The sequence below is a fragment of the Rhagoletis zephyria genome, unplaced genomic scaffold (genome assembly GCF_001687245.7).
Source record: "Rhagoletis zephyria isolate East Lansing unplaced genomic scaffold, Rhagoletis_zephyria_1.1 Rzeph_scaffold_00311, whole genome shotgun sequence".
Classification (NCBI taxonomy): Eukaryota; Metazoa; Arthropoda; class Insecta; order Diptera; family Tephritidae; genus Rhagoletis; species Rhagoletis zephyria.
Genome location: NW_016157395.1, coordinates 28,145 through 47,043, shown reverse-complemented (window position 1 = coordinate 47,043; position 18,899 = coordinate 28,145). Strand labels below are relative to the sequence as shown.

The 18,899-nt window shown below is 34.9% G+C and overlaps 1 protein-coding gene across 4 annotated transcripts in view; it reads left to right on the top strand.

Moving 5' to 3' along the window:
* The window catches only part of LOC108358890 (uncharacterized), a 117,880-nt gene extending 101,035 nt beyond the window's left edge, over positions 1-16,845 (top strand). For 2 of the 4 annotated variants that reach the window (XR_001846844.1, XR_001846845.1), the window contains exon 3: positions 15,868-16,845. Coding sequence is in view for 1 of the 4 variants with exons in the window: in XM_017610407.1 (XP_017465896.1) it covers positions 15,492-15,677; positions 15,868-16,020 (339 nt within the window). In the remaining 3 variants the exon portion in view is untranslated. Of the gene's footprint in view, positions 1-472; positions 509-15,454; positions 15,678-15,867 lie in introns of those variants that run through there. The other 2 variants (XM_017610407.1, XR_001846846.1) reach the window with 2 other exon arrangements.
* The last annotated feature ends 2,054 nt before the right edge of the window (positions 16,846-18,899 follow it).

The window sequence follows — 18,899 nt, the reverse complement described above, 5'->3', positions numbered from 1 at the left end:
GATGTCCTACGAGATGTCAATTGTCAGGCTATGCATCAGCATCTACTAGTATAAATACTAGTAGCATCATACCAGTTGATGAGATAGTCTGCCAATTCATGCCCCGTGAAAAGCATAAGAGTGCCTTTTTGCTCGCGACGCTCCAGCAGTCACAATGGCCGACAGAGCAGAGCACTCGCATGGTTAGCCTGAGGTCCCAGGTTCAAATCCTGGCGCAGGGAAACTTTTTTATTTTCTATTTTTTATTTTATTTTTATTTTTTTATAAATTTATTTTTTTGTTTATGCTGTTTATTGTAATTTTTAAATTTAATAAAAAAAAAAAATTTTGTTTAATTTCTTTGTTTTTATATTTCTTCCTAAATGCTTTTTTGCAATGCAATTAGATTTTCAAATTTGTTATTTATTTATAAACTGAATAAATTATTTTTACTTACATTTATTTAACTTTAAAAATCTTTACCACCTCCAAGCGGCCTCGAACCTGCGATTTCAGAACCAGAACCAGAAGTCTTCACGTGACGCCACAGCCGACATTTTTAAGAAAAGCAATTCATTGCGTTTTATTTTTGGCTTTGGCAATTCAAAGGCAGATGTCGCTGATCGCCTAAGTTCTTCGAAATTGTCGAACTGGTAGGCACATAATAGTTAATGAACTAGTATTTTTTCTAACTGGTTTGGCTTTTCACTGCAGGGATGTATTTATGACTGCGTACAGAAGTTTGGGTTAAAAAATTGATCTTCTTAAATGCGGGCGGAAATGGGAAAAGTAAAGAACACTATTGCAAGTATACGCAATCATGAAGAAAGAAAAGAAGAGATTGAACTGAAAAAAATGGTTGCAAGCGGAAACGTACGCACAACATGCATACAGCGTTATGTGCCTTGTGTGTGTGCGAGTGTTCGTATCTGAGCAGCACTTTCAGGCAAATAAAACACATATGTATATATGTATGTATTGTGACGAACCCATTTATATTTTTAGGATGATCTGGCATTAAAGTACCCCGGTCAGCAGTTTTCAAGATTTTTCAAAATACATACTTACAAGCTATGCACATTTCGCCGCCAGCCAGCGTGGGTTTCATGAGTCGGACAAATCGCAATCGAACAAATTCGCACATACATCAAATTAAACTTATAGAGTTTTCTTTTCTCGAAATAATGTTGCCTATATTCTGCCCTGCGCCACGGCTGTCAAGTTGTCGTGTTCTTTTCTCAGCATCTTCACATGCATATTGCGTGGTCTTTCTTTAAAATCTTGCACTCTGATAAAGTTGCCATATAAGAAGGCGAAATTTTTTTTCGAGAAAAGAAAATGCCATTAGTACCTACTAATTCCCATTGGGACATGGAGCCCCAGGTCAAACTTTCTTAAACAACAAATTCGAATGTATGTATGCATTTATGGTTGCACATATTTTGCAGATAAGATTTTTCAATTTATACTGTCTAAAAATTTACATACGGATTAGGGATGTACACATGTATGTACATTAGAGTGGTCCAAATGTTTTTCGAGATAGGTCTTGGGGCACCTTCCAAAATGTTTCCTCTTGCCGAAGGAGGTGCTGGTACCAAACTTTACGTTTCTAGTATAAGTTTAGAGCATGCTCATATTTAACTCTAGAAGTATTGTGTACATATATTAATCAAACAATTGGTTAATAAACCTAAGAACATTTCAAATTTAAATTATCTAAAAAGATACCACAAGCTTCAGTTGTGTTGGCAACAGTAGCATTTTATAAAAGTCACCAATATTTCTGCCAGTTTCACAGCGATCCAGTAGCGCATTTCAAGGTCATTGATCACCCTATATTGGTTACAGTAGAAAATTTAAAGTTGGTATAGGTATTACAAATATCAAAGGGAAAAAATAAGGAGGTGTCCCGTTTTCTAGGATGAAATTTGAAAATGGATTGAAATGAATGGATTGAAAAATTGGACCACTCTAATTTACATACATATGTATGTGGTTGTCAAGCCAAGTGACCTGAAAAATTTATGTCGAACGAGTTGGAAAATGAATTGAATTGCTTGGTGACGTAATGACGTAAAATCGCTTAAAATAAAAATTCAAGGATAAATTTTCAAATGAAATAAAGTCAAATTCAGATCCTGTAATCCTGAAATTCCAACGCTGTCAATTATGTCCAATCGCCAGTGACTTTTGATCTTCCGACCATTTCAATTCAGGCTGCCAGTTATCCCATTTTTTAAAACGAACTAACACTTACATACATATAAAGTAATAATAATAAATAACATATGTAAGAGTTTTCCTGTAATGGTGAAAGGCACTAATCCTTTAAAGTGCGGAACAATTAGTTGGCTGAATCAAAGAAAACCGATTTCGAAATAATACGTTTCAAAGTTTAGTTCGACGACCACACAGTGGGAAAAAATCACTTTGTGTTCAACACTCTGCCTATTCATCAAACTCGTTGTTAATTTTACTTTCTGAATAGTCGCAAACAAATCTCTCTTACCCCAAACTAAAGACGTGTGGATAGTAAAAGGCAGAGATCCATAAGAACCCTAAGAACATCTGCAAATCAGGGACCGAAAATAACACTTATTTTTTTGAAGTCACCTTGCCCAAATATTTTTAAGTTTTAAATAAAAGTCATTTCCTGATAATAAACAAAAACTCCCGACTACTATCCCTCAAAATACTATTCCTGCACCTTGACCTGATGTACCCTATACTCATTTACTTTTTTCTCGTCCAAAAAAAAAAAAAAAATTACTGGAAAATTATACTATTGAATTTTTTTTTGTAAAAATCAATGTTGGCTGTTCAACAAGTGACTGTAGGTGACCTTAGGGCAAGGTGCAGGAAAAAGGAAGCCTTAATTTAAGCCTAGGTGATAGGTTCTATCACCTTTTGCTTAATTGCGGTAGGTACTCAAACTTCTCATCAGTTTTTACTGTTCAACAAATAAGTGACCATCAAGTAAAGGTGCAGGAATTTTCAGGGATAGTAGTCGAGAGTTCTAGCTTTAATCTAAGTGGAAGGTTCTACCACCCTTTGTTTCTTTGCTAGAGCTTCTCAAATATTGCAAAAAAACGTGATTTTTTGACACTTTCATCTCCTTTTTCTCAAAATCTGGAGCTGATGGAAACTTTATGCTTACGTATTCGTAATCAGCACCAAAAAATCTGTCAATTTTTTGGCCAGTGTAATTAGTATTGTTAAATAGCCAATATCGGAAATAAGATTTTTTGGAATATATCGGTCCATTATAACCAAGGCCAAATTAACAAAAATCTTTGCAATAAAAAAATGTCGGTAATTCCCGCGAATTCAGTAAAGAGGGGCATCCGTCTCTGCAATATAGGGATAAATAAATCTACCTAAACAACGTTCATTGGTTCACCGAAATCTATCAAAATAGGCAATCAGTTTCTGTTTTGTGCACTTTAAGAAAAATGTCGGAACGGAAAAAGGGCATTTACCTTGCATGAAAGGTATAAAACTTTGTTTTTATACAAGTACATTATTTCTTTGTTATTTAAAATCATTATAGTTAGTCTAATAAAATGGACACTCGGCTATAATGGAGAATTTGACGCGAGTCCATTATAACCGGATTGAACTGTATATTCCAATCTAAACAAAAGGCTACCTACGTACCAAATTTCAAGCAAATCGGACAATACATACGATTTTTTAGAATAGATCGGTCCCTAGTCCACCTTTCGGAAAGCTATTTATATACAGAATTTCATGAAAGCCGGAGCTGCCGTTGGCGAGATTACCTGTTACAAAAAGAGGGAAATCTCTTTATATAATTAGTATAGATAGATAAGAGAACATGTTGCCATAACTCGACTTTAGAGGCACAGATCGGGTCCATTTTTGGCAGGTTTATTTATCCTTATGTAGCGAATATATATTCCCTTTGAAGCACCATAAACGCGATTGTTTAGCGTAGCTCGACCCCTGCGCCACCTATCGGAAAAATTAAAACTTTGTGCATTCCTCCTTCTAATCACCTTTCCAACAAAGCAACAACCATTCGAATCGGTTAAGAATCATAGGAAAAAATTGTTCCCAATTGATTCATGCTCACAATGAATTTCATAATTATCCTAAATTTTCCAAGCTTCACAACCAATTTTTTACCTTTACATCGTCCAAAATCATCAAATCATGCGAAAAAATGAAAAATTTCGTCGAAAAACACTTAAAATTTTTCGCATTCTTCCGGAATTTTCCGAGTTTTCCACTAAGAATTTTCTATTTTTGCATTCGAAAAGCCATTCCGATAGAAAATTCCACACAAAAAATCAATTTTAAATTTTTCCAATTTCTAGAATTTTCCGGAGAGTTTTACCAAAATTTTCTTTCGTAGAAACCTTCTCTTGGCAATTACGAAGAACTAAAAAAAATGTTTGCCAAATCGGCCCAGTCATTCTCAATTGATGAATTACCATACATTTTTCACACCATTTTTATTTAAATATATGGGATTAATGATGTAAGTACTTTTTTTAACTACAACTTTGTTTTCATACTAAATGCAAAATATGCATATTCCGTTCTTTTAATATATCTCTCATCAATAGGTTATTATTTTAAGAAAAAAAACAATTTTTGACAGACAATGATGATCTCCATTAACAATTTATTAAAAATAATGGGGCTTAGTCATACATGAAATAAAGTCTACTCTAAGCAGTTTTTGTTGGCAAATTTTCCGTTGAAAAAGCCAAAGCTAACGTTAGAGTCGATTTCATTTCGACTACGAATATGCCCTAATAAGTTTCGAAAGGTAAAATAACGAAAGTCTTTACATACATGGTATAAAAGATTTGAATGACTTGAATACACTTTTTTTTGCCACTTTAGAAAAATTTTCAGCGGTAACACTACTCCCATACAAACCGAATTTTCACACTGCATATGGGTGTTTTCAGCGGAAGGTCCACCACGACAAAAAAAATAAAAGTTTTATATCTAACGTATTTACGGGCCGATTTGTCTGCTTCTTAAAATATATACTGGCTATGTAAGTAGAATCATGTTTGCATAAAATGGTCTTCCTAGGTGGTGCCAAGGTCGAGATATTTCCGTATTTATGGTCCGATTTGGTTCGAATTTGGCGTATGTGGTTGAAACATAATAAATCACAGATTTCTAATAAATTGACCCTGAATTGGCGCTGAAGTCAAAATATTAAGTATATTCTACATAAAATACATGTTTTATTTGCGTTGAAAATTCATTTAAAAGCAATATTAACAAAAATATAACGATGGAAATTTATGTCACGTGACGCCACGTCACGTCACGTTTCACACTTGGGGTTGTAAAAGAGAATTGAAACAATTTGCATTAATTCAAAAAACTCTAAAAAAACTAGAATTGCTCCGAATCATATTAAAATAAGTTTCATGAAAATAGCCATCCACAATTCGCAGAGTTTTGCGATTTTGTAAGAAAAGAAAAAGTCAACTTCCATTTTTTGTCACGTAACGACACTCTCTTTAAATGCTTATATTTCAGGACCCAGCAGTTCGATTGATTTCATTTTTCGGATAAATATAGAGCTAATTATGTGCTATACAATGGCCCAAAAAAGTTCATGAAAACAAATGGTATTCCTTTTTTGTATCACATTGAAATCGTACGACTGTCACGTGCGCCACCATGGGAATGCCCATATGTATCTCTGAAAGTGTTCATGGTAGAGTACTCGAACATGGTATGGAGATATATGAAAACAGTCGGATACCTATCGAGAAAAATTGTGGTTATTGGAAAACGGTCGTGGCACCTCCCATACAAACCGAATTTTTCATACTGCATATCCCTGGAAGTGTTCATGGTAGAGTACTCGAACATGATATGGAGAATACGAAAACAATCGCATACTCATGGTGAAAAATAGCGGTTATTGGAAAAGGGGGTATGGCACATCCCCTACAAACCGAATTTTTCATACTGTAACTTGGTATGGAGATAAATGAGATAAATCACATGGCCATGAAGAAGAAATTAGGGCTATTGGAAAAAGGGGCGTGGCACCTCCCATACAAACAGAATTTTTCATACTGCATACCTCTGACAGTGTTCACGATAGAGTACTGGAATTTGGCGATTAGGATGTCCGTATCCTAAAAGAATTTTCTCTATTTTCTTCTTTTAGAATTTTTAGTATTTTTGTATGACAGTGTATTTAAAACTTTTCGCTACATAGCTTTCCAACTGTTTGATACATCGTTTTCAAAACTGTTTTGATTTTTTGCTTCTAAAACCTAAAAATTAAATACATGTCGTGTATTTACACCAATTTCCACGTTAAAGGCGACTCCTATGTTAATTCTGACTCTGCGATGGGATTGCCCATATAAAATGTGCTGGCTTGAGCGGTAGATCAACCGAAGTTGATTTATCTAAATTCTTTAGGCAGTCCAGAAATGGGTTTTCTGAGATTGGTAAGGATCTGTCGGTGCTTGTTGAGAAATTTAAGCATTGCGAAAAAATTTTTAGGTCTTTCACATGTCTCGACAACCACGCTCCACACTCTGAGGATAGCCGAGAAAGTAAAGGTAGGCGTGTTATTAGTCCACCTAGAAAGACAGCCACTGAATCTAGTCACAAAAATCCTCCATCCCAGTCCTTGGAACTTATTAATCTATCTTCTCCATGCCCTCAGGTATTGGAGCCTCCGCTGTCTAAAGCCTTATCCACTAAATCTACATCTAAAAATAGTCAAACCGTTGTTTTAACAGTGTTACCATCAACATCTGAAGCTGCACTGTCTAACTTAGTTCCTCCGAATAATTCGGAGCCCCGCACATCAGACATCATTACCAAAAAGTTGGTTGTAATTCCTCCGAGAATATCAATCTTTGTCTCTAGATTTGCTAAAGATACTTCTTCGGATGATATAAAGTCATACATATCGACTAAAATTAAAACTAAAGATGTATTTATTCGTAAATTTAATTTTAAATACGATCGTGGTATTTCATCTTTTAAAATTGATGTAGCTTCCGAATATTTTGATTCACTACTAAATAGTTCATTTTGGCCGACCGGGGGGCGTTTGTTCGCGAGTTTGAGTATAAACCTAATAAAAGTAATAACAACGTGGGTAAAATTTGTAATCTTAATTCGGATTGAAAAAACTAACTCGCAAGTCTAATTTAAGTATTTACTATCAAAACGTTAGAGGTTTGAATACCAAATTAACTGACTTATATTTAAAAGGTTTTGACTGCAATTATAATATTATTTCCTTGACCGAAACATGGCTCAAACCTCATATTTTTAATTCCGAAATTCTTCCAAATGAATATCAAATATACAGGAGTGACCGCGTGGGCAGAATCGGCGGTGGTGTTCTTTTTGCGGTGCATTCATCGATACCATCCGAGGAAGTTAGTCTTCCTGTCATTGAATATACCGAATTTAAATGTATACGTGTACAGGCTGGAAAGATTTATATTTATTTAGCTCTTTGCTACATCCCTCCTAATTCTGCCGTTTCAGTAAATATGCAGCTAGTTTCTTTACTTGAGACCGTAAATGCAATGCTTACGGCATCCGATTCTATGATTGTTTTGGGCGATTTAAATCTGCCACACATTTCATGGAACATCATTGACTCCGATGTTGTACCAGTTTCATCTAAATATAAGTCCAAATAAGTTTGGTGATGTTCCGACGGCCTCTATTAATCGGTGTGATCCCCTAGTTTTGCCAGAGGATGCGTACCATCCCGCTCTTGAGTTAAGCTACGAAGTCATAAATGAAATACATAATAATAAGTCGTTTAGTTCAAGTACTAGATATGTTTTTGCGAAAGCAAATTTCAGGAAAATTAACAAAGAACTTTCAAATTTATCTTGGCCAATATATTAGAGATGACGTGGAGCGTAGCGTTGAGCACTTTAATGATACCGTTTTCAATTTGTTTTGAAAGTATGTGCCAAAACGTAATATTGTTCATGAAGAACCAATACAATTATGGTTCACTAAAGAGCTTAAAAAATTGAAAAATAAAAAGTCACATTCTTTTAAACTATACAAAAGAACGGGCTTACACAGTGATTACGTAAAGTACTGAGTTTTTCGGCATAGCTACTTTGACTTAAATAAGAAATGTTGTAACTCATATTTATGTAAAATTAAGAACAATTTAATTAACAATCCTAAATATTTTATGGTTTCGTAAATTCAAAGCGTAAAGTACATAGTTTTCCGTCCGCTATGCATTATCGCAACACTGTGTCTAGCGAAAGCCAACTCATTGCCAACATGTTTGCCCAGTTCTTTAGGTCTAATTATTCTGTATACATCCCTATAAGTGGAGACTATCCGTACGAGCTTTGTCCAATCAACTCTGCTTATATTCCAGTAATATCTTCCGATGAAGTTTTACACTATTTAAAAACCTTAAAAGCGTCATTTAGGCCTGAACCTGATCATATTCCGACCTGTTTTCTTAAAAACTGCGCTGAGAACATCTGCGAGCCTTTAACAACTCTATTCAATTTGTCAATTAAACATGGCGTTTTTCCGTCAGCCTGGAAGGAGTCTTTCATAATACCACTTCACAAAAACGGCAGCGGGTCCTCTATAGAAAACTATACTCTATAGCGAGCTATCCGCTATCCCCAAATTATTCGAAGCAATTATTGTTAATCAGCTGACATGTTCTATATCTTCTTCAGTTTCACAATCTCAGCACGGGTTTTTTAAAGGAAAATCTACTATCNCAAATTATTCGAAGCAATTATTGTTAACCAGCTGACATATTCTATATCTTCTTCAATTACACAATCTCAACACGGGTTTTCTAAAGGAAAATCTACTATTACTAATTTATTGGAGTTTACAACTCATGTCTCAAACGGTTTTAGAGAAAATGCTCATACCGACGTAATTTACACCGATTTCAGTAAAGCTTTTGACAAAGTATGTCACTCGTTACTCATCCGTAAACTCGACCTAATCGGCTTTCAGCCCAGTCTTCGTCAATGCATCTCATCTTACCTCTCTGATAGAACACAAAGAGTTATTGTTAATAATTGTTCTTCCAACATCATTAAAGTTTCTTCAGGAGTTCCTCAGGGAAGCCACCTGGTCCGATTCTGTTTCTGATATTCATTAATGATATTTCTCCCATAATAAAACATTCAATAATTTTAATGTATGCCGATGATGTGAAACTTTTTAAAACATTGTCCTCTTACAAGCGGATCTGAGCAACGTGGTTAGTTGGTGTAATGCAAACTATATGCCACTAAACCTTCACAAATGTTAAGTTATATGTTTCTCTCGGAGAGCTGTTCAACCAGCTGTTTATTCAATATCAAATTATAATCTGGAGCAGGTATCCAATTTTGTCGATCTTGGTATCACAATGGATTCCAAACTCAATTTCAACCATCATATTAATGTTACAGTCAATAAAGCCAAAGGCGTTTTTGCATTTGTAAGGCGATGGTCAAAAGAGTTCAAAGATCCTTATGTTACAAAAGCTCTTTTTACCAGTTTAGTTAGACCTATACTAGAATACGGATCTATTGTTTGGAATCCCCGCTACCAAGTTTATTCAGAGAGGATTGAATCAATTCAAAAACAGTTCATGCTTTTTGCATTGCGTGACTTTAACAGATTACAATATCCCCCCTTACACAAGTCGTCTAAAGCTCATAAATTTGCCGACACTCGCAAGTCGTAGAGAAATGCTAGGTATAATATTTATCGTAAAATTAATGACAGGCTTGATTAATCACCCGGCCCTCCTGGCTGAGGTCAATTTTAATGTGCCCTTTCGAGTGTCAAGACACTTTCGACCTCTGTTTTTGAAGCCATGCAAAACTAATTTTGAACTAAACGAATCATTCCGTTGTTTATGTCAAGATTTTAACTCTCATTCCAGCACGTTTGATATATCGGACTCGATTTTTGCTATGAAGAAAACTATCATTTCGACTCTCAATAATTGAAATACTATCTTTAGCATATCCAATCAGCTGATGAATTTGATTCTGTAGCTGAATAGTTTTAGATCTCGACACTTAACAAACTCCTGTTTCCACTACTCGGCACCAAAAAAAATAAAAAAAAAAACAAAAAAAAGGTTCCGTACGTCATGCGGACTGCGCCCCTCGTGTCGGTTGGGCGGGAATGGAGGGCAAAAAGTCGTTGGGATTAATTAATTAAATAAAAAATAAATAAAAATGTAATATATAAAAATATCGTGTCACGGTGTTTGTGGACGAACTCCTCCGAAACGGCTTAACAGATTTGGTATGATAATATATTGTAAAGTATGTTTCAGGTAGGTTTGATAATATGTTGTAAAGTATGTTTTATACCGACAAGTGAGGGGGGCGTAGCACCGCCCATACAAACCAAATTTTTCACACTTTATATCTCTGCAAGTGTTCATGGTAGAGTACTGGAACTTGGTATGTACAATACATATAAAATCAATCGCATAGTCATCAAGAAAAATTGGCACCTCCCATACAAACCGAATTTTTCACACTGCATATCTCTGGAAGTGTTAATGGTAGAGTACACTCTTAGAGAAAATTGCGGCTATTTTATAAGGGAGCGTAGCGCTTTCAAACGCACTGAAGCTATTACGTATCTTTGTATGTATATCCACTTTTGCTAGGTTATTTAAGATGGCAATGGAAATATGCCTTCTGACAACCACCAAATAATAATAATAATATTAGGAGATAAATGCGTCACTGAAAATCATGAACGTTAACTGTTGGCGAAAATGTTGGACCAAACTGCCTCAATACAAAAAATTAATTTTGGGCAGGACGAAGTTCGTAGGGTCTGCTAGTACATATATAAAAATATCGTGTCACGGTGTTTGTAGCGGAACTCCTCTGAAACGGCTTGACCGATTTAAATGAAATTGTTTGTGTATATTCGGTAGGTATGATAATAGGTTGTAAACTAGGGCTGCCTGATATGTCCGTTGCCAAACCGGGACAATTTGATAAATCTAACTCAACAACAAAAACAACAACAAAATTTTGAAAATTAAGTTTTGTAGCCCAGAATTTTAGTTAATTTTTGATAATTTTTTTACTGACAGTTTCTTCCATACAAACTATGTTCTACAGTTCTTTTTGTTTGGAATACACTGTTAGCAAAAACAAAACTGCTTTATTAATTTGCTAAAAAGCTACATTTTTTAAAAGATCAGATGAAAAATTCCCTGAGCTAATAATTTTGTACGGCACTGTACTTATAAATACACTAGGTTTCATGAAAAAAAATGTAAGTACAAGATAACATTAAAAAATCAGTAAAATTTTTCTTCGCTGTGAATTTGTTTGAAAACTTCTGACTTTTAATTAATATAATTGTAAAACTCTGTACACGTAATTTTTAGCGTATGAACTTTTGTATTTTGAGCGAATTTCTTTCCTTAGTCCATTAAGATGAAATAAGAGAAAAAATGTATCTATGTTAGATTAATGACTAGGTATGTCCAAGATGTATTCAACAAGTTGTGATGGACAACTCAGTGAGGCTCTCTTTTATCAAAAATATATACAAATGACAACTATTCTGTGAAAGCGGGAAGGAATTTATACTTTCTCTTTCGTACTTTCCTTGGGGTAATTAAAACACTATAAACACACATTTTTATATTCTATAAACTTTGTCGCGAAAACTTACATTGGAAGTAAACCATGCACAAATAACAAACGAGCAAAAAGGGCTAAAGGGCATCAGGAAGGGCACTTGGCGCTTAAAGGTATGTATTGTGGGTATATCGATCATCAAATATTGCTTGTGCAAAGTTCAATTATGTGGAGATGTAACTATTTCGCAAATGGCACTGGTAGTCATTTTTGATCTTTTATTCAAATTTCTGCAATTAAAATGTGGAAACTCAAACGAAACCCGGTACATTTTAAGGTCGGACCGGGACCCCGGGACACATAGTCTAAAACCGGGACATGTCCGGCAAAACCGGGACGTCTGGCAGCCCTATTGTAAACACCACTGAAAATTATGAACGTCAACGTTGGTGAAAATGTTGGACCAAAATATTTCAATACAAAAAATTAATTTTGGGCGGGACGAAGTTCGCCGGGTCTGCTAGTTATTGTATAAAATAGTAGTTCGATATAATGTCTGAAAGTTGTATGCGCATTTCTGGGGCAGCATTCAATTTCGACCTGAATTTGTTTTTTGTATAAGTGTAAGCTGAAAACCCTGTTGACAGAGTACGTTTTGACAGAAGGAAGCGACTTCATGATATTTACTCTTAACACAAACCCAAAACTCTTTCAGAGATACAGATTCAAATGTGTGCTTCAATAATCTGACAAAGATTTCATGTGATTTACCAAGTGCACAGTTATGACATTTCACATTTCATTTGGCAATTTATCGCGTTCCTTGTAGAAAGTTGTATATAACCCTTTGGCCACAGCTGCCAATAACACATACCGGTTAGAAAAAAAACAAGCTGTCAAGCGCAAGCTCAAGGCTCTTATGTAGGTATGGCACTAAGTACGGCAATTAGAGATGGGCACGGGCCTAAATTTTCAGGCCCGGACCGGCACGAGTGCAAAATCAACTTTCAAAAACACGCACGAGCCCGCACGTTAAGAATTTTAGTAGGACCCGGCCCGGCACGACGGGACATGCCCGGAAATAAAGAGCCAACTTTTATTGTATGTATATATATGTACATATTTTTAATTTTGTGTTTATGTACATATGTATATTTACTTGAGCGAATCAATTTTTCACATCAAAGATTTTTATAATACATATATTTTCTGGGAAGTAGAAGATATGGGAGGTATTTTATGTACAGATATGTAAACAAAACTACTAAGTATCTTATTTTATCTATCGGTTTCCAAATATTTCTTTTTTTGCTTATCTCTTATCAAAAGATTTTTAATACGTACATTTTTTTTTTGTATAAAAACAAAAGCTTTTCTAGTTGTAGTATTAGCAACGGGCTTTTTCGTGCTTATTCGTGCTTTTATGAAATGTTCGTGCTGACAGCAAATACTCCGGCCCGTACCCGCGGCCCAAAAGCCCGGCCCGTGCCCATCTCTAACGGCAATCATACCAACTACGACTGCATGCATACATATGTATACTTGAAAATAGATAATTGCGGTCAAGCTGTTTATAGAAGCGCCGTGCTTATTCATACCAAAATTAATTTCGCTTAACCCCGGTGACTTTTCTACGGAACCTACTTTACGAAGCTCTGCACTTCAACCAGTGACGATTATATAACGGCCGTATTGAAGAGTGTAGTTGAAGACTGAAAACGTTGCGCAGTGTAACGTGCCCATATAGTGAGGGGCCAAAAGTAAGAGTTGTCGTAATCAATGAAATATATTAAGAAAAATTTTAAATTTGAGCAAAATCGGATGAAGGACACGCCTACTTCCAATAGAACTGGAAACTAAAAACATCGGTTTTATATACCAAAATTTAATATATGTGCTTGATTTGATGATACATATCTTTAACAAACTTACCTGAAAATGTATATTGAATAATTTTCGTATTGAACTTGAGGAAGTTATTAATGAAAATTTACATTTTGGTAGAAGTTATAGCTGATATTTCGGAGATCACCCCCCTAATCAGACTTCTTCATAGAGTTTACTGGGACTTGAAACAACAAGTCCGGCGTTCAAAGCTAGTAGTCGTATCCACTGAGTTAAGTTCTCCATGTAAACTGTTGTTTCTTTTTCCAGGCAGTAAATAACGAAAAATCTAAGATTTTGTATTACCAGTATGGCTGTCAATCAAAGACATGCAGCTGGTTGCAGTAGGAATAAGTACAACAGTTTAAGTATAATAAAATAGAGATAATGTTACAAAAAAAATGACTCGCCGCATAAATAAAAAAAGTTACAACAACTTTAAAGATCTATTATTACTTAGTGAATACTTTATTCCACAAGCTCTCAACTTTGAAAAAAGAAAAAATAATCTAAATTAAAATTTTGGAAAAATATTTTGGTTCTGTTTATAATGGAGTATTTACTGTAGATTGGCATTAAAAAATTTCCTAATTTGCCAACCTCATTTTTACTATATTTGGGTTTATCGGATCGGTCTACTTGGCGCATCTTTAGGCAAAGATCTTGATTTAAATGCCTACAAAATCTAACACGTTCAAGATTCGAAGCCGGCAAAATTGGATTTGTGTTTCAATTTTAGTGGATATGCAATGGAGAAAGCTCTCGAGCTACCGTCACATGCATATAAAATATTCACTAGCGATTTTGCGTTTTTTGTAGGTTGGTGGAATCATTAGTCCGTATTTCTTCAGAAAGCGTTTCATAATGCAAGGTTCTCCAGTAAAGAACTTAAAAACTAAGGGTACGTCCACACAGAAAGCGGGCTGAGTGAAGTTTTCAATTTGCTGTAGCTTTATGAAAGTGTTCATACAGCAAGCTTTTTTGGAAGCGTTTTGTAGCTGAAAGCAAAGCAGTTTATGATTTTGAATATTTTATTTAATTTTCAGCTTAATGACGCTTCTGCATAAAAGATATCGAAATATTCAAATTAAAACGAATCTTAGAACTAATCTTTTGAAAAAAATTTTGCAAATATTTTTGTGCCGCTTTTCAGTGACGGGAAATTTTATGGTATCTTTGCAGCCGAGTCCATGAAAAAAGCTCCGCTTCGCTTCGTTCAGTGTTAACGACGCGCGGCACCGCTCGGCTTTTTGTGTGAATGCACCCTAATAAAATTGTCACGCTCTTTTAGAAGTCTCCGAACATATGTCAACAAGTGCTATTAGTTTACCGGCATTGTCCACAAATACATTAAACAGCGTCGACTGTCCCACGAAAAAAAATTGTACCCTCCTGCTTAGTTTTTAAGCTTACTTCGATACTATAAAAAAATTTATTGGATTAACGCATACTGACCATGCAATCCAAGTCTTTGACTTTCTAAACACACGCAACGTTATGTACCAATAGACCTCAGGGGCTGGACTCTGTAACTGTGAGTTTTCAAGTGTACACTGAAAATTGTGTACACTGGCGCTTTGCGATTCAGCTGGTGTGAGAATGAGTTTTAACTGTCAAAATTGTGTACATTTCGCTTCAAACAAACTCACAGTATTTTATTCGGTGAGTTTTCGTATTTGAGTGTGAGTTTAAAAGGAAATAACATGGATTCGAAAGCAAAAAAAAGCGTCTGCAGATCAAAAAAATTACTTAATAGAATTTATGGAAAATAAGCTTGATTTCGCCAATGATAGGCGTGATATATTTATTTTCAGTTATCCAAATAAAAGCAAAATTTACATATCACAATTGAATTTCATCTGCTGTAGATTTGAGTCAGTTGGTGGTGCCCATTTGAAGGGCAAGAAGTGGGAGGAGCTGGCAAAAGCTCTTAACGGTATAGGAGCAGTTAAAAATGCCTCGTAGTGGAAAAAAATATTGGTCGGATCAAAATTATGTAAATTATATTACGAACATACGCATTAAATGCGCATTTTTTATAGAAGCCACGTAAAGGATAGAGAAGTGCTTAGAAAAGCCGAACTTGGCAAAAGTGGGGTAAATGGTTTGGCGAGGAAAAAAGAAGCATCCGATTTTGAGAGAAGGGTACTAACGTCGCCGGTTCTTGTTAGTGGGGAAGAAAATGTGGGCGAGTTGCTTACCGTAACCGAAGTAAGTTCATACAGCAAATTACATAGTTTTGCATATTTATATTTATTAAATTGATTGCATTTATATATTTATTAAATTGATTTATATATTTATCAAATTGAATTACTATTGATTACTTGAATTATTGAATTTATATATTTATTAAATTGAAAATAGTATAAAAAAATGGCATCCCACTCTTTAATTTTAGCGCACCGAAGAAGAAATACTGGCCGACCTCTCAATGACATCGGAAGCGATCCCAACAGCAAACGAATGGAATAGAAGAAGTCCAAGACATCGATGTGCGGCCTTCCACTTCAAACTCCAACAAAAGAAAATCAAAAGCAATGGCAGGATTTGAAGAAAAGTTCCTGATTGTAGAGGAAAAAAAAGTTAAAATAATGGAGAATTTAAATTTAAAAAAGATAAGCAAAAACTCAATGTAGAAAAGTTTAGAGCCGAAGGAATTTATAGAAATAAGCAATTAGATTTCGAATTAGAAAAATGCAATTAAAAGAAACGGAATTTGAATGGAAAAAACAAAACTAGGTTAATGTTTATTTTTTAATTGAATTTTTTTAAGTTATGTTCATGTATTGTTCTTTTATGAATTTATGTCTTAATGTATATATTTAGGTATACATATTAAGTCTTAATGCTGTGAATTTATTTTAAGATAATCTAATTGAAATAAGTCTGTTTTATTTGTTTGTTTGTAATGCATTTTGTGACATTAATATATTTTCTTTGGATGGATGGATGGATGGTCTCAGTTACTGGAACATTGGCTTTTACTAGAATATTGTGGAGCACAATACAAGCGTCTATTACTTTCCCAGCCTTCTCTGGTTTATTGCACAAATACCTCTGACGAGATATACATCGAAACGACCTTTTAAAACTCCTATGCAGCGCTCAACTATACAACGTGTCTTCTTATGAGCAACATTATATTTTTCTTCTGCTTCGTTTGCTGGATGAAGGATTGGGGTCATTAACCATGGTTGGAGGGGAAATCCACTATCTCCTAGCAACCAAAAATTACGATGACCCCTTGCATACTTCTCTTTGAGACAGCTTTGAATTGCCGAATGCCGCAGCACGTATGCATCATGTGACGTACCTGGAAACTTCGCATAGGCATAGCAGATTTGATATCTCGAGTCACAAATAGGTAATAAATTGACTGAATGACCACCTGCAGATGTTTGTTATTGATTTAGATTTACTTTTAAAATTGAAAGCAACAAAATAAACCTTTTCGGCAGTATTATGCACTTTCCAAATTTCCTTTAGGTGATATAATCTTGATGTGACTTCCATCCATTAATCCAATTACACCGGGAAAACCATATTTTTGATAGAACTCCGCCTTTACCGCTAATTCCTCCGTCTCATTTGGAAATCGCACGTAAGCAGTTTGAACAGTATTAAGAACGGAGGTTACTTCCTCAACACATCGACTGACAGTCGTTTGCGATAAACAGGACAAAAAGTCTTGTCCTATGGCGCGTTGATAGCTTCCTGTGGCAAAAAATCTCAAAGCGGTCAGCATTTTCATATGTACAGGAATAGCAGTGTTTCGTATCGAGCCCCGGAAAAGCGGTAACAGCTTGGCTAGGGTATCGTTGAGTATAGATTTTGGAAGTCTATATAGTTCTATAAACGTTTCCCGCTTATCTCGAATGGATTTTGCACATCTCGCAGATTCCTTCTTTCTACCACCATAGTCCGCCTTAAATATAAGAAATGTTAGTACATATAAACATGTGTTCATATATATATAAACTAAATACAACACACTTCCTCACCTTTTTCTACGCCGAAATCGTAATATAATAATATTTCCACTCATTGGGTCCATTATCTTCTTCAATTTTAAAAATGCAAGTTTTTATTTATTTAATTTTCCGTTCGCTTTTGTTTTGATTTGAATATTACTGACAGCTGAGATTTTACATTCAGCACGATACTGTTTTTAATACTGTTTAATCCCGCCTCGTATTAAAATATATATAGCAGGGGTGGGCAAGGCCGAGGCCGAAAAGAGCCACATCTAAGTTCTAAATGCTACATAGAGCCACAAAAAAAGAACAAGAAAAACTAAAATTTTATTTTTAAATAAAATTATTATTAGAAATGAAAAACATTAATTTTATTATTATTCTATTGTACGTAAGATAGATATAAAAGAAAGTTCAAAAGATCCCCTTGGCGAGATTTTCAAAATGGTTTTAGGTCAGTTAAAGCTGTTCGTAACAATTCTGTTAAGTGTTGGATAGTCAATAGTTCGTTTAAAATCTCCAGTAAAAAATATCATCTGTTCTCTCACAAGAGAAAAATATCCAAAATAGTACGCGAACAGAAAATTTGCAGAAACTTGCAAGTGAGACGAACACCTGATAGAAATTTTGTTTACATTAACAGGTCTATTCTGTACGTTACCGAAGATTTTTTGACCGGAAAATTTTATTACAAAAAATGTTACCACTTCTTGTCACCGCGATTCTAGGTACGGTTACAAGAGCGCACAGAATGCGAAAAAGGTTTAAAAATTGACAGACACTTTAATTACCGGTTATAAAATGTATGTTACCAGCGCAGAATAGCTCTGTAAAAAGTATAAAATTGAAAACGTAAGAAAACAAATCCTGAATTCTTATCCTGACACAGTTCACTGACTAAACGAATAATTACTTATTTCTTACAAGTTTAATTAGTCGCATTTTACTATTTCAACTTCCAAACCATCAAATTCAATTTAGGGATTTGCGTAAATTCCAACCAGCTCTTCTTGATCAGCTGTTTTCTTGTTGGCAAATATGTGTAATACGTATGAAATATGTATTTTAAGAAGTAAAAAGAAGAAAAATATTCTAAGCAAGGAGAAAGTAAAAAGAGCCGCACTGTGCTAAGCAAAGAGCCGCATTTGGCTCAAAGAGCCACGTTCGCCCACCGTTGGTATATAGATTTTTAGTTAGGTAATTGTTTAATAAATCTTAATATAGTACGAGCTTGCAAAATTCGGAAAATCTCTTCCCGTATTTACAATGTAAATAATAATGCTGAATATGTCGCATGTTTTCCTTTTGTTGAAATGCATAAATTTGATGCATGGTTTGATTTGAATATATTCGGCAATATCTTCATATATCACTTTCAAACATGTATAAGCGACTTGATATAAACTGGCACTTGCATGATGTGTTACATGTCGCTATGTTTTGTAGTTCAGGCCTT